Genomic DNA, 12,243 nt, shown 5'->3' with positions numbered 1-12,243 from the left:
ATTATGGGGGAATGCAGGGAAGGTTGCCTGTGGCCATGACAACCCAGGGACCCAGGGCAGGCATGGGACAGCTCAAAGCCTGAATGAGTCCTTTAAGCCTAAGGCTTTTTGACTGAGAGCCAAAGGGGATTCTATTCCTCTCAATGCTCGAAAGGGAAGGCATGCAATGGAGGGAAAGGTGAGGCAGAGATGACCCCTGGAAGAGGAGCTGAGGGACTCAGCAGATGTGCCCCACATGCTGTGTGTCCTGGGGAGAGCTGCTCCCCTCTTCTGAGCCAGCTGTTAAAATGGGAGGAGAATGGGCGTCCCCCAAAGAGCACAAGCCTCAGGTGGGCAGGGAGGAAAGTGCCCTACTTAGAACCTGTCTGCCTTCCATGTGGGTCCAAACCAAGAGTCAGACCAGAGGGGTCCAGATGGGCCCCACCTGCAGCCTTCTCTCTCTTCCCTCTCCGACCCTCCTTGGCACTCACTCATGCTCTGGCTTCAGTTTGATAAGACTCACTCTCGCCCCTCTCCTGAGCTCCAGACCCGGGTCCAGATGCCCACTGGGCCCTTACCCTCCACCCACCAGAGCCTCGTCCCTGTGCACCCGCTCCTCACCCAAAGTTTCAGCATCTGATGCTACCACCCAGCCTGCCGCCTGTCCCAGCCACCACCCTCCATGCCTTTCCTTCACCTTCCCCACCTGGAGAGTAAACCAGACTCATGTCTGTGCCCTCAACTGTTCTTGAGCCTGTCCCTCTTCTCCTTTGAGAGCATCATGAGTTTTCTTCTTGTCCTCTCTCACCAGGAGAAAGTAGCTCGACCCTGCCTCCACCCCATTCCCGTGGCATGTGGTTGAGCCCTGTTGCACTTATTACATTGTGCTGTGAATATCTGTTGCTGCACCCACTTCAGTCACCAAGCTGGGAGCCCCTAGAGCCAGACGCCAGATCAGTCAGCTTGGAATCTGTAGGACCTAACCCAGGCCCTGGCCTAGTAGGGGCTTAGAGGGCTTCTTAATAAGATGGCACCATCTTGTAAGAATTCCATCCACTATGATCTACTCATCAATCTGTCTAAAAATTCAAAAATATTTGCTGAGTATTTATTATGTGCTAAGACCTGCCAGGTGCTACCAATACAGACATGAACAAAACAGATGCAAACCCATCTCTGCCCCTTTGCTTATGCTCTGCAATGCCTTCTCCTTATTCTCTCTCTACTCCAGATCCCCCTGCCAAAAGCTTCCTCTTCCAGGAAGCCCTCCTGACCTGCTTTTATCTGAGATTCTTCAACTGTAGAGTTGATCCATAAGGCTATTCCACCCTGAGTGGTGCTTGATTCATTTCAGCATCTGCAGAGCTCCTCTTAAGCACAAGACTCCTGGCCTATCTCATTTCCTCAGCTGGATCCTCAGTCTCAGGGCTATGACTTTCCTGTGTTCTGACCCAATCCTTCTTCACTGAGTCCCCACTGTGCATTTAGCCCTGTGCCCCAGGCATGCTGGGGGCCAGTCCAGGGCCCAGGCTTCCCCTTGCCTGGGGGAAGGACCAACAAGTCACCGAGGGAGTCAGTGCCTGTTATGTGCTAGTCCCCACACCAAGCATGACCACATCCATGGGACCAACAGACACCGGGGAAGACAGTGTCTTTGGATGCTGAGTAGAAGCCCAGCTCTGACCCTTTACCTTGGAACCTGCTCCTGTTCTGTGGCTGAAGCTCCTTGCCAGTTGCACCGGGTACCAAAGGCTCAGGAATCCAAGGCCCAGTAGCAGAGGCAGGGAGGCCAGCAGGGAGTAGTACTTGTAGATCTAGACAGACAGACAGACAGACATGCAGACAGCCTACCTTCTGCCTTCCTCGCCAAGCCAAGGACCCAGACCCAGAATCTGTTTCTCTTCCCACCTTACACTGGGCTCTGTGACGGCCCTGAGGGTGGTCTAGGGTATGGTGAGAAAGCTTCGGGTTCACAGACCCCCAACCTGGGCCACCCAGCCCAAATGCACCCATGTCCCCGTCTCACGCCCCCAGGCGTGCTGCACCCTCCCCCAGGGCGCTAGAGGCCCCCAGTCCCTTACAGCTAGGAGGAAGGAGGTTATATAACCCCCTCCTCACCACCCCCAGGGGACGGGATTGGGGCCTGAAATGGGGGTCACCCACTTTCTATGTGTCTACAACATCCCTGTTGGCACTTTTGAACATAGGCTCTGGAAAATTAAACAAAGACTTAATTTGGTCTATTTTTTCGTTTGTAACCTGGGCATCAGGAAAGTAGATGCCCAACCTCCTGGGGTTGGAGCCTTCCTGGAGTGGGTCCCTTTTGTATTCATTCATTTATTTATTTGTGAGTTCAATACATATTTATTGGGACCTTAGTACATGGTAGGTTCTGGGTGGTGAAAAAGACCCACCAAATGCCTCCTCTCACAAATACCACTTAACCTTCATCTCTATCCCACGGGGTTCCTGTCATCAGTTCTACTTACAGACAGGAAACTGAGTCTCCAAAAGGTGACACGGTTTCCTGAAACCACTACCATTACTGGACATTTGTATATTTATTTGTTTGTTTATTCCTTGTGTCACCCCTTCTAGAATGACAGCTCTGTGAGGCCAGGGACTTTGTCTTGTTCACAGCTGTATCCCCAGTGCCTAGAAATGTCCCTACTACACAATATGTGCTTCAGAAATATTGTTGAACAACTGAGTGAGTGAATGAACGAAGGAAATGTTGAAGCAGGACTCAAACTCAGGTGATTTGCTCCAAGATCTGTACCAGCCCCAGCCAGCGAACCAGGTTCTGAGGTTCTGGAATCCTTTTAGGCCTCTGAGACCACCCCCCACTCAGCACTTGCTGTGCTCCATCTTTCTTCACTTCCATTCCCTCTCCAGTCTGGCCAGGAAGGCTGGGGAGTCAACAAGTGGGGCTCTCGGGCTTCCTTTTCCTCCTTCTCTGCCTCCCTCCTAGCCCAGCTGCCTTGTCCTCTGCCTCTCCCCTCGGGAGACCTAGCACAGGAATGAACACATTTTTGAAGGAATGGAATCCTGTGCACAATAGAATGCGGCAGGGAAGTCCGGCACATAAACAGAAGAAAGGAGCCACCCTGTTGCTTTCAAGCCACCCTCCAGCCCCAGGCCTTCGTGAGTCACTGGTTACCTTGGGCGCCTGGGGACACTCTGCCCTCTGCCAGATCAGGACCCCAAAGTGGGCCCAGGACAGCACGCTGCCGAGGAGGTATGTGGCTCTGTGCCCAGCCGCGGCACAGGCAGCCAGAGGGTAGTAGAGGACAGGGTAGTAGAGCAGGGCCAGCATCTTCCAGGGCCCTAGAAGGTGAGACAGGCAGAGAGACACAGGAAGGTGGATGGGCAGACCTGGGGCCTCTCACCTGTCTCCATCCTCTAAACCCCTCAGCTAGTCACTGGGCAAGAGCCCTGAGTTCAAATCCAGGCTCTGACTAGGATCAGCTCTGTGACCTTGGGCAAGTTACCTCTTGGAGTCTCAGTTTCTCCATCTGTAAAATGGGAATAGTAATGGTATATTAGAGATGACTGATCGAGAAGTTGTTTGCGCAGGGCTTAGCACAGTGCCTGAGTAAATGCTCAATAAATAAAGTGACTACTTTTTATTGTTCCCTTCTCTGATCCTGAGTTTCTTCCACTGTAAGCTGGGACTGACATGCATACACTGTGGGGTCACCGTGGGGATTGGATGATGTAATGGGGGTCCCTCCCCATGATGGTCCTGGTTACCGTCATCTCCATTGAGCCAGGGCTTAATTCTCCACGACCCCCTCCTCACACCCCTCCCTGTCTTCCTTCAAGCGGCTGGGCATTCTGGGGGGCTCAGCCTGTGCCCATAAACAAGAGAGCTCCCTCCCTCTTGGAAATGGGATTTGCACAATATTGCTGGAGACAGCAATATTGATCCAACAGCTAGAATCTATACCGGGGAGACTTCAGGCATCATGGCAGGGCAGTTGGGGAGAGTAAAGTGGCAGCATCTTCTCAGTGGCACCTATCACCCACACAGGATGCCTGTGCAGCGCTCAGGATTCCCCACCCACTCCCATTTCATCAGTTCAGCTCTAGGGGCCTCAGCTGTACTGCATACCTTGGCTGGGTGGTGAGACAAGGGCCAGGAAGGGCAGCGGGTCCTCACCGGGGAGCAGCAAGCAGAGGGAGCTGAAGAGGACCGCGAAGGCAGCGGCGGGCACTGACCGGGGTCCATCCTCAGCCAAGAAATCCACAGGGCTGGTGCAAAGGCAGAGCCAAGGCCAGAGGGATTCCCATTACCTCCAGGCCATGGTCCATAAACCGGTAGGGGAAACTGAGGCCATGCATACTTTCATTCATTCATTCATTCATTCACATCACAGTTATTTGTGCCATGCCTCCTATGGACCAGACTCTGGGCTCAGTGGCAAAGCGACTCAGGAACCCATGCAGCTTCCCCCTCTCGTCCCTCCCTCCCCCCACACACACACTCACACTGTGAAGCATGCTCCAGCACGCTCCCTCTGCCCCTGAAAGCTCCAGGAAAACAGCCGCCTCCACACTAATGGGTCTGGCTGGCTGGCAAAACTTCAGAGAGTCGGGCAGTCACAGTACCCATGTGTAATGGCCACAGCCCCTGGACTGGGTGTGGACTTGGGGGAAAGGTCAGAGAGCAGGCATGGCTGACCCTCTGCTCCTGCATCCCAGCTCGTCCTCATGACCTGAGCACTCCATCCTGCTTGGGCCTTCGCCTCCCAACCTCCCCCCCATGTCTACCAGGCAGGGCGAGCTCCTTCCTGGGCCAATCAGAGGGCAGAGACCCCAGGCTGGTTCCCCACAAAACCAACATGGCAGGGCCCCCTCGGCATGCAGTCCAGGTCTGGGGTGCAAGCTGTCTACACCGGGGCTCCACTACCACCCCTCTCAACCCTCTGGCTTTTCCCACGCAAGCCTGCCCAGTCCCATCCCTTCAGGGTTGCACCCCTGCCAGGTTCTGGGGCTATAGGGCTGACGGAGGCAAGGGGAGAAAGCTCCAGCCATAGGGGCTGGAGGACAGTCCCTCCTGAATCGGCCTGTAAGCATCAGGTGATACCCTGGGGGGAAACAGGGCCAAGACAGCAGGGAGAGTGGGGACCATGGACTGTGCAGACACTGAGAGAGGCCTGAGGTGGTGGGGTGTCCTGGAGCCAGGCTGTTGGACTCGTGTCTCCCTGGGATCCCATGGGTTGAGTCCTTTCTCCCCAGGTCCTGGACAACTGAGCAAGTCCCTCCTCTCCCTCTGTGGCCCGTGAATAAACCTGCAAACCAGGGTGAGGCATGGCGTGCCCCCAAGTTGAGACAGGGAGGGTGTCACTGAGGCCGAGGTGGCTTGTAGGTACCTAACAAACCACCCACCCTCCCAGAGCGGCTCCTGCCAACCGTCCCCCCTGCATGGGGGTACCTAGGCCATGGCACCTACATGGGCAGCCCGGGCCTGCCACGCCCGCAGTGGGGCCAGAGCCAGCGGCGCCTCGTGAGAACAGCCAGCAGCAGCAGTGCAAGGATCTGAAGGGAAAGCACAGACGGGGGCATGGGGGCCCGGGCCTGCCCTGAAGGTCTGAATTCAGGGCTTGCCTCGGTCCTCAGGACACCCCTGCCCCCTGTGGCATTCTGAGAACTGGCCATGAGGTGACTGCTATCTGGAGGGTCGGGCTTGGTCTGTGTCCTGGTTTGGGACTCCACCCCAATACTCCCGCCCACCTTTGGGGCTCCCAGGAGCCCCCTGGACCTGCACCCCTATGGAACCCAAGGGAGCCCTCCCATCCCTCTGCCCAGGCTGCTGGGTGGACTCAGGTTGACTCACCGACAGCGAGGCCAGGCAGGCATGGTAGAGGCTGGGCGGGACACTGGGGTGGCAGAAGGGCACTGCCCTGCAGTGAGGGAAGGCTAGGTCAGGCCTGAGCAGGGTGCCCCCAGGTACACAGCCTGTGTCTAGGGTTCAAAGCTATCTACCCTGGGGATCCACCCATCACCCACCCACCCCCAAGCCCTCTGGCCTACAGTTCCTACACAAGCCTGCCCAGTTTCTCCACGTCAGGGTCATTCCAAGGCTCTCACACCCCCAGGGTAAGTCCGGTCCTGTGCCAGACTCTGGAGTTACAGGGCTGAAGGAGACAGAGAGCTCCCGGGGGAGCCATGGGAGAGGCAGCTGTGCATGGACGGCCCCACCCAGAGTGGGCCAGCTCTGCCTGCGCTTCTCTTCTTGCTCAACCAGATGCTTCCCACCCTGCGAGGCCCACTTCATCCCTTCCTCCTCAAGGGAGACTCCCTCCTGACGGGCTCCAGGCCTCATAAACCTCTTCTTCTCAGAACTGAGGCTAAATGTATGACCCGGGTCAAGCAATCAAGTTCTCAGCCCCATAACCTTGCCCTCCAATTGTTGATATATGAGATAGGTCTGTGTCCCGGACTGAAAGGACCTTCCCTGGCCACCCCCTACCCTCCCCAAGACTCACATCTCTTCTTTCCCCTTTTTCCTCTCATTAAGTGCATCTGTGTACAGTTGGGCAGGTTGCATACTGAACAAAGATACACAGCCAAGGGAGTAAGTGGGGTCTGAAATCCAGGCCACACAGCTCACCAAGTACTGTACTTGCAGAGCCGCATACCTGAGTGGGGGTCCATTTTTCTAATTACCACAACGTTTCCCTATGGGCTGGCAGAGGTCCTGCTCTCAGGGTAGCTGAGAATGAAGGTGAGGTCATGGTGCATAGAAAGAAATCAATGAAGGCGGCGAAGACCTCAATTTCCCCCAACGAAGTCATGTGGCAAATATAAGGGGTCAGGGAGGAGTGTTGCACTGAGTTCAGGGTTGGATGTGGACCTGGGAGGGCAAACGGGACTGGACCCCTGGGGAGGTGCAGACCTTCAGGTTTGCCCAGCAGGAGCCTGGGAGTACCAGCAGGAGGACACCGGTGTGGCCAAAGTTGGGCGAGGTCTGGTGGGACGAGGGCCACAGAAGAAGCCCTGGGCTGCAGCTGGGTCCTCCTGCTGGGGGGGGCTCAGCCCACGGACATGGGTACCCTCCTGCTGGGTGGAAAGGAGGAATTCCAGGCCTCGTCTTCCAAGGTGCGCTTGGAGCCCGACACTGTCTGTTGGACAGCCCAGTCTCCCCTGAGGTCTCTTTCATTCTCTTAGGAAATCCCAAAGGAGTAAGAAGCAAGGAAGAACCTGGCCACATGGGCTGGTCCTTGGAAGGGAGAAGCAAAGCAAGTCTGTTCTGTGCCACCTCTTGGCCAGGCACAACCAGCCTCTTCTTGAAGCTGAACCATGCCCATGGGTAGATGGGTGCTCTGTAGGAGCTCAGGACAGTCCAAATTCAGCCTCACACTCCCCACTCCCAATTCTGTTGTGCGAGGCAGGGTTTGGGTAAAGTAGGGTCCCTGTCCAGCTGCAAGAGTTTGAAGCCATCACTTAAGCCCCTCTTGGCCTGCATCTTCTCACGTAGCTGGGTCCTGCTCAGCCCTGAACCCCAGGGTCTGCCAGTTCAGGGACTCCGCAAACACAGTCCTGGAGGAATCTGAGTGATTTCCCAAACGAGGCCACCTCTGCCCGGGGTGTCCCTGTCTGAGGGAACCTCTAGCCTTTTCTGTACCACCTGAGGTCCCCCATCCAACCCCACAGCTCTGGTTGCCCATTTAATTAAAAAAAAAAAAAGTCTAGTTGGTGGATCAGACCCATGTTCTAACTCTGGGACAGGATGGCCAGGAAACAGATAAAAGGAACGACACCTCGGGGTGCTGAGTTCAATCCTAGGAGAGCCTCACACAGGTGCTAAAGGATACAGAGGATAGAGAATTTTCATACAAGGTGTTCAGCGGGTGGGGAGTGGTATTTGATTCAAGTTGAAACATGGTTAGCATCTCTTTAGGCAAAGAAGAAAGAGAGGGGAGAAGATGAGGAAGGCAGAGTGCCAAATGGTAGACAGAGTGACTGGCCCGTGCGAGTCTCTCCACTTGACTGCAGCCCAGAGGGTAGGCCGAAAGCAGATTATAGCACTGGGGAGCCACGGAGGGTGTTTGAGCAAGGCAGTATTCTAGATTGGGGGAGATTTTTCTTGCCTGCTGTGGAAAAATAAAAATGTAACAGCAACCAGCACTTACTAAGCATTGACTAGATGCCAGTTGCTGTTTGTTCCAGATATTAATTCAGTTATTACTGAAAAGGTGAGTGCTTTTGGGCAGTGCAATGGTGGCTCAGCAGGCAGAGTTCTCGCCTGCCATACCAGAGACCTAGATTTCATTCCTGGTGCCTGCCCATACAAAAAAAAAAAAGAGGTGAGTACTATTATTATCCTCCTGTGTAGACAAGAAGACCAAGGTTCAGAGAGGTTAAGCATCTTGTCCAAATCACACAGCCAGTAAAGTGGCTGAGCCAGTATTCAAACCAAATTTGTCTGACACCAGTGCATACAATCCCAGCCACTTTTCTGTGCTGCCCTTGGGAAGGACAGATAGAATGAGGACCAACCAGGAGTATGCTGTTGTACTAACTGAGGTGAGAAGTAATAGGTACATGAGGAATGATATTGAGTTGAACCAGATGAAATCGCCATTTCTGTAAATCAAAAACAGTCAAATATCAACAATTTCAATTGGTTCAGTACAAATAGCACCGAGCAATGGAAAAGCCAGGTTGTATTTCAGAGCTATATAGGAGGAAGAATTTACACACCTTGATATGGGGGAACTGCAGGAGGGGAGTTTTGGGGATGAATATAGGATTCCGGGCCTCATCCCAAGAGGGATAAGGACCAGAGTCAGATGCAGCCCCAGGTAGCAGAGACTTGGTTGTAGCAATTTGGGCGTGGTGGCAGGCCCCCAGAGACGGAGGCCAGACTGCAGTGAGGACACCAGAGAGGGGCCACGACAACCGCTCTTAGAAGTCTGGCTCCGAGTAGGAGCCTGGAAAGGACCCCATCCAGAGGGAGAGGCGGACTGCTTCCCTTGGTGACAGGGAAAGGCTGACTGCCCGGGGCGGGAGCGCCTGGGGGTGCTCAGTGCTCGGGCTGGACCAGTGCCCTGCCTCCCCGCGTTCTCCCTGCTAACTGCGAAAGGGCCTGCGGCACCCGGGCATCTGCTCCCACAGTGCGAGGAAAGGCTGTGAAGGAAGCCCCCATTCCACCTTCTTAGGCAACCCTTGAGGTGGCAAGGAAGAGAGTAAATCCCAGACACCTGCCACAGGTACATTTGTGTCCCCAGGATCCAGCTGGGGAGCTCCGCAGCAACGGTTGATGGGAAATACATGAACGCACATGTAGCAATTGATCTGGGTGCTGAAAGGCACCCACCAGGCTGGGCACATGTCTTCTGGCCAGAGAGGCCTCTGGGGGTAAAAAAAAAAGGGGGGGGGGCGTGCCAGCTCAGCTCACACAGGCCAATCCCACAGCTGCAGCACACCACACCCCCACCGACCTCTTCAACCGGATCCTGGCACCACAGGGGAGCCTGGCTGAGTCCATCCCGGCCATTGCCCCCAGTGTCCACCAGCCCAGCTCCAGCCTGAGCAAGGCGGGGGCACCCTGAGGCACAGAGAAGAGTCACTATCCAGAGTTCCCCAAACTCTGATGCACTGTCTCCATCGGGTGTCTGACTCACAGGGGGAGAGTTAAGCCCAAGCTGAATTGGGATTCCCCTGAGCCCCAGAAATCTGGAGGTGGAGGGTAGGCAGCCCAATTTGGTTTGGCTAAGTAGACTCAGAACAAACCTCTTCATTCTGAAGTTGAAGCAGGAGGGCTGCAGATCTCAAATGCTGCCCAACTTTCCCAACATCTAGCAATGCCGTGTACCCCACTTTATTCTAAGACCAGTTTGACATCTAAATATCCCAGCCGCAGAGCTGGCTGTAAGGTCCTGAGGCTCACAAGGATACAGCTCCAAATTAGGGCTTTAACTATGTCAGGACCTGCCTCCTGAGGGTTCCTGGACCCCTTCCCACCCTACATGCCCCTCCCCACCCACCAACATGGCAGGGACCTGGGGACCCCACAGGCTCTCAAGGTCAGCCAGGGAAGGGGAGTAGGGGCATACCCATGCTGCCGCCAGGGTTATCTTCCAGGTAGTCAGAACCCCAAGTCCTTCAAACAACAGCTCCATCCCCCTAGGCTTGGGAAGGGCCCCTGTCCTTGCAGGGTGACCCAAGCCTGGCCTGGCCACAGCTTCAGCCCCGGGGGGAGGCACGCAAGCATTTTTCCTTCTCCAGCATTGGCTGTTGATGGAGAACAGATGTGTACACATCTGGCTCAGCAACCCCCCCGCCCCAGCCTCACCTTTCCAGCTCCCCAAACCCTGAGACAGAGCAGGCGGGTGGGGGGTGGGGCCAGGGCCAGAAACAACAAGGGGAGAACTGAGCTGCAGGTCCAACGCAGGCGACACCTCCTTGGCAGTGAGTGGGGGGGGCACACAGAGAAGCCCCAGCTCCTCCTCCAGGGTGCCCAGACTAAACAAAGATAGAAAGGGTCTGGGCAAAGGTGGTCAAGGACTGAGGCCTCAGGCCAAGCTGGGGTGGGCTGAAGCTGCCTCCCTCCCTCTCTTTCCTTCCCTCGTCCCTGTCCCCGGGGCTGTCCTGAGCGCTCTTGCTAAAGAGCACGGGACCTCCTCATCCTCCTGGAGACTCTCTGAGACCATCCAAAGACAACAGGGGCAGGCTGTTTCCCCAGTGACTCCCCCACCAAGCTTTCTTCTCTGCCTCTCTGACCTCTGCCTGCCTAGAGAAACTGACACTTGCAAATGCCACACCCCAAATGGTCACCACAGAGACCACTAACCCCTTGAGGGCCGGGCACAACTTTCCTCAACCTCCCATCCAGCACTTCTCCATCCGGGCTACAGGCCAGACTCACCCAGGTTGCTGCTAAAATACATGTACGAGGGCCCAGCCCAGGACGGGCTCCATCTGAACCTGTATTTTGAACACACCATCCGGGTGGTTTGTAGCTGCCCAGATTCCCCATCTCAAGCATCTGGACAGCAGGGCAGGGGCCGTTGTTCTTATTTAACAGATGGGGAGGCTGACGCCCAGAGAGGTTGTGATTCACCCAGCGTCACACAGCAAACGAGTGGCAGAGCTGGAGCTGGAGACCCAATCTTAAAAATCTTAGGAGCCTCTGCCCAGAGCATGCCTTCCCTCATCCATCACCCCTGTTCCACCCCACTCTGGGGCAGACAGGGTCAGGGGGCCCACACTTACCCCTCTGGGTGGGCGTCCTGTGCACCCTGGGGTTCATCGATGTACCAGCTGCCATAGGAGTAGTCATCCTCAGCCCCAGGGGTCTGGTTGTTGGCAGCCTGGGATGCCATTCTCCTTTGACCCCCAGACAAGCCGGAAAAAAGCTGCTACAGAGGTGAAAAGAGGCTAAAAAAAAAGAAAGAAAGAAGAAAAGGGAAAAAAACAAAGAAGCTTTTCTCTTTTAATCCTAAAGGTTACTTTCTTGCTTTTAGCTCTCTGGGAAAAGCCTGTCTGGGAGTGAGGGCCCGAGTAGGCTGGCACAGGAGGAGGGGAAGGGCCTCTCCTGTCCCCTCCCGTCCCTTCCCGCCCAATCTTGCCCGGTCCTACAAAAGATAGCTGCACCCCCTTCGGGGTCCCTGGGCCTACTTAACCATCTTACCAGCAGATCTTTGCCCAAAGAACCATTTTCATAGGTTTGCCTGGTCTGGACTGCCCTGCGAGGCCCTTACTCCTTCCCCTTCCCCCAACCCAACCCAGACAGACTCACAGACACACACCCAATGGAGGACCAGGGAGGTAGGAGCGGCTGAGATGAAAGGGTGGGCGGGCTGCAGGCGGGCTCAGCAGGGTCAGGCCTGGGAACCTCCCCGCCCGGCTCCCGCCCCGCCCCTGCCTGTTCTCGGGGTCCAGCCCAAGCCCCCCATTGCTTAGCTTCCTGGGACCATTCCCTAGCCTCATCCTGTCCCTCTCTGGCCCCTCTGGGAGTCAGTGATGGGAACACACTACAGCCCTCGGAAAGCCCCCTTCCCGGGGGAGAGGGGCCCGGCTCCATTGGCGGCCGGAGCCCTGGGGGGCGTGGTCAGGGCGGGCCGCGGGCACCTGAGGGCGCCCACATTCCTGCCTCAGCGCCTACTCCAAAGCCCCCAGACCTTTGTCCTCCACGTCTGCAATGCCCCCAGGCAAGTCCAGCATTCTGGCAGCCCAAGGAAAGCACGGGGGCTGGGGGGGGCGGCCTGTCCATTCCTTCTCCAGGGGTTTCCGCGGAAGAAGCAACATGTGTCT

The 12,243-nt window shown here is 55.9% G+C and overlaps 1 protein-coding gene across 5 annotated transcripts in view; it reads right to left on the bottom strand.

Moving 5' to 3' along the window:
- STRA6 (signaling receptor and transporter of retinol STRA6) overlaps window positions 1-11,907 on the bottom strand; it is a 33,315-nt gene extending 21,408 nt beyond the window's left edge. For 3 of the 5 annotated variants that reach the window (XR_013160554.1, XM_077123813.1, XM_077123809.1), the window contains exons 1-8: window positions 11,621-11,730; window positions 11,203-11,367; window positions 5,819-5,885; window positions 5,435-5,520; window positions 4,094-4,233; window positions 3,471-3,494; window positions 3,140-3,306; window positions 1,671-1,793 (exon numbers count right to left, since the gene is read on the bottom strand). Coding sequence is in view for 4 of the 5 variants with exons in the window: in XM_077123813.1 (XP_076979928.1) it covers window positions 1,671-1,793; window positions 3,140-3,306; window positions 3,471-3,494; window positions 4,094-4,233; window positions 5,435-5,520; window positions 5,819-5,885; window positions 11,203-11,312 (717 nt within the window). In the remaining variant the exon portion in view is untranslated. The other 2 variants (XM_077123810.1, XM_077123812.1) reach the window with 2 other exon arrangements.
- Window positions 11,908-12,243: the final 336 nt, after the last annotated feature.

Source organism: Tamandua tetradactyla, chromosome 12 (genome assembly GCF_023851605.1).
Source record: "Tamandua tetradactyla isolate mTamTet1 chromosome 12, mTamTet1.pri, whole genome shotgun sequence".
Classification (NCBI taxonomy): domain Eukaryota; kingdom Metazoa; phylum Chordata; class Mammalia; order Pilosa; family Myrmecophagidae; genus Tamandua; species Tamandua tetradactyla.
The sequence above is the reverse complement of the archived record's forward strand: the minus strand, read 5'-3'. Positions and strand labels throughout refer to the sequence as shown.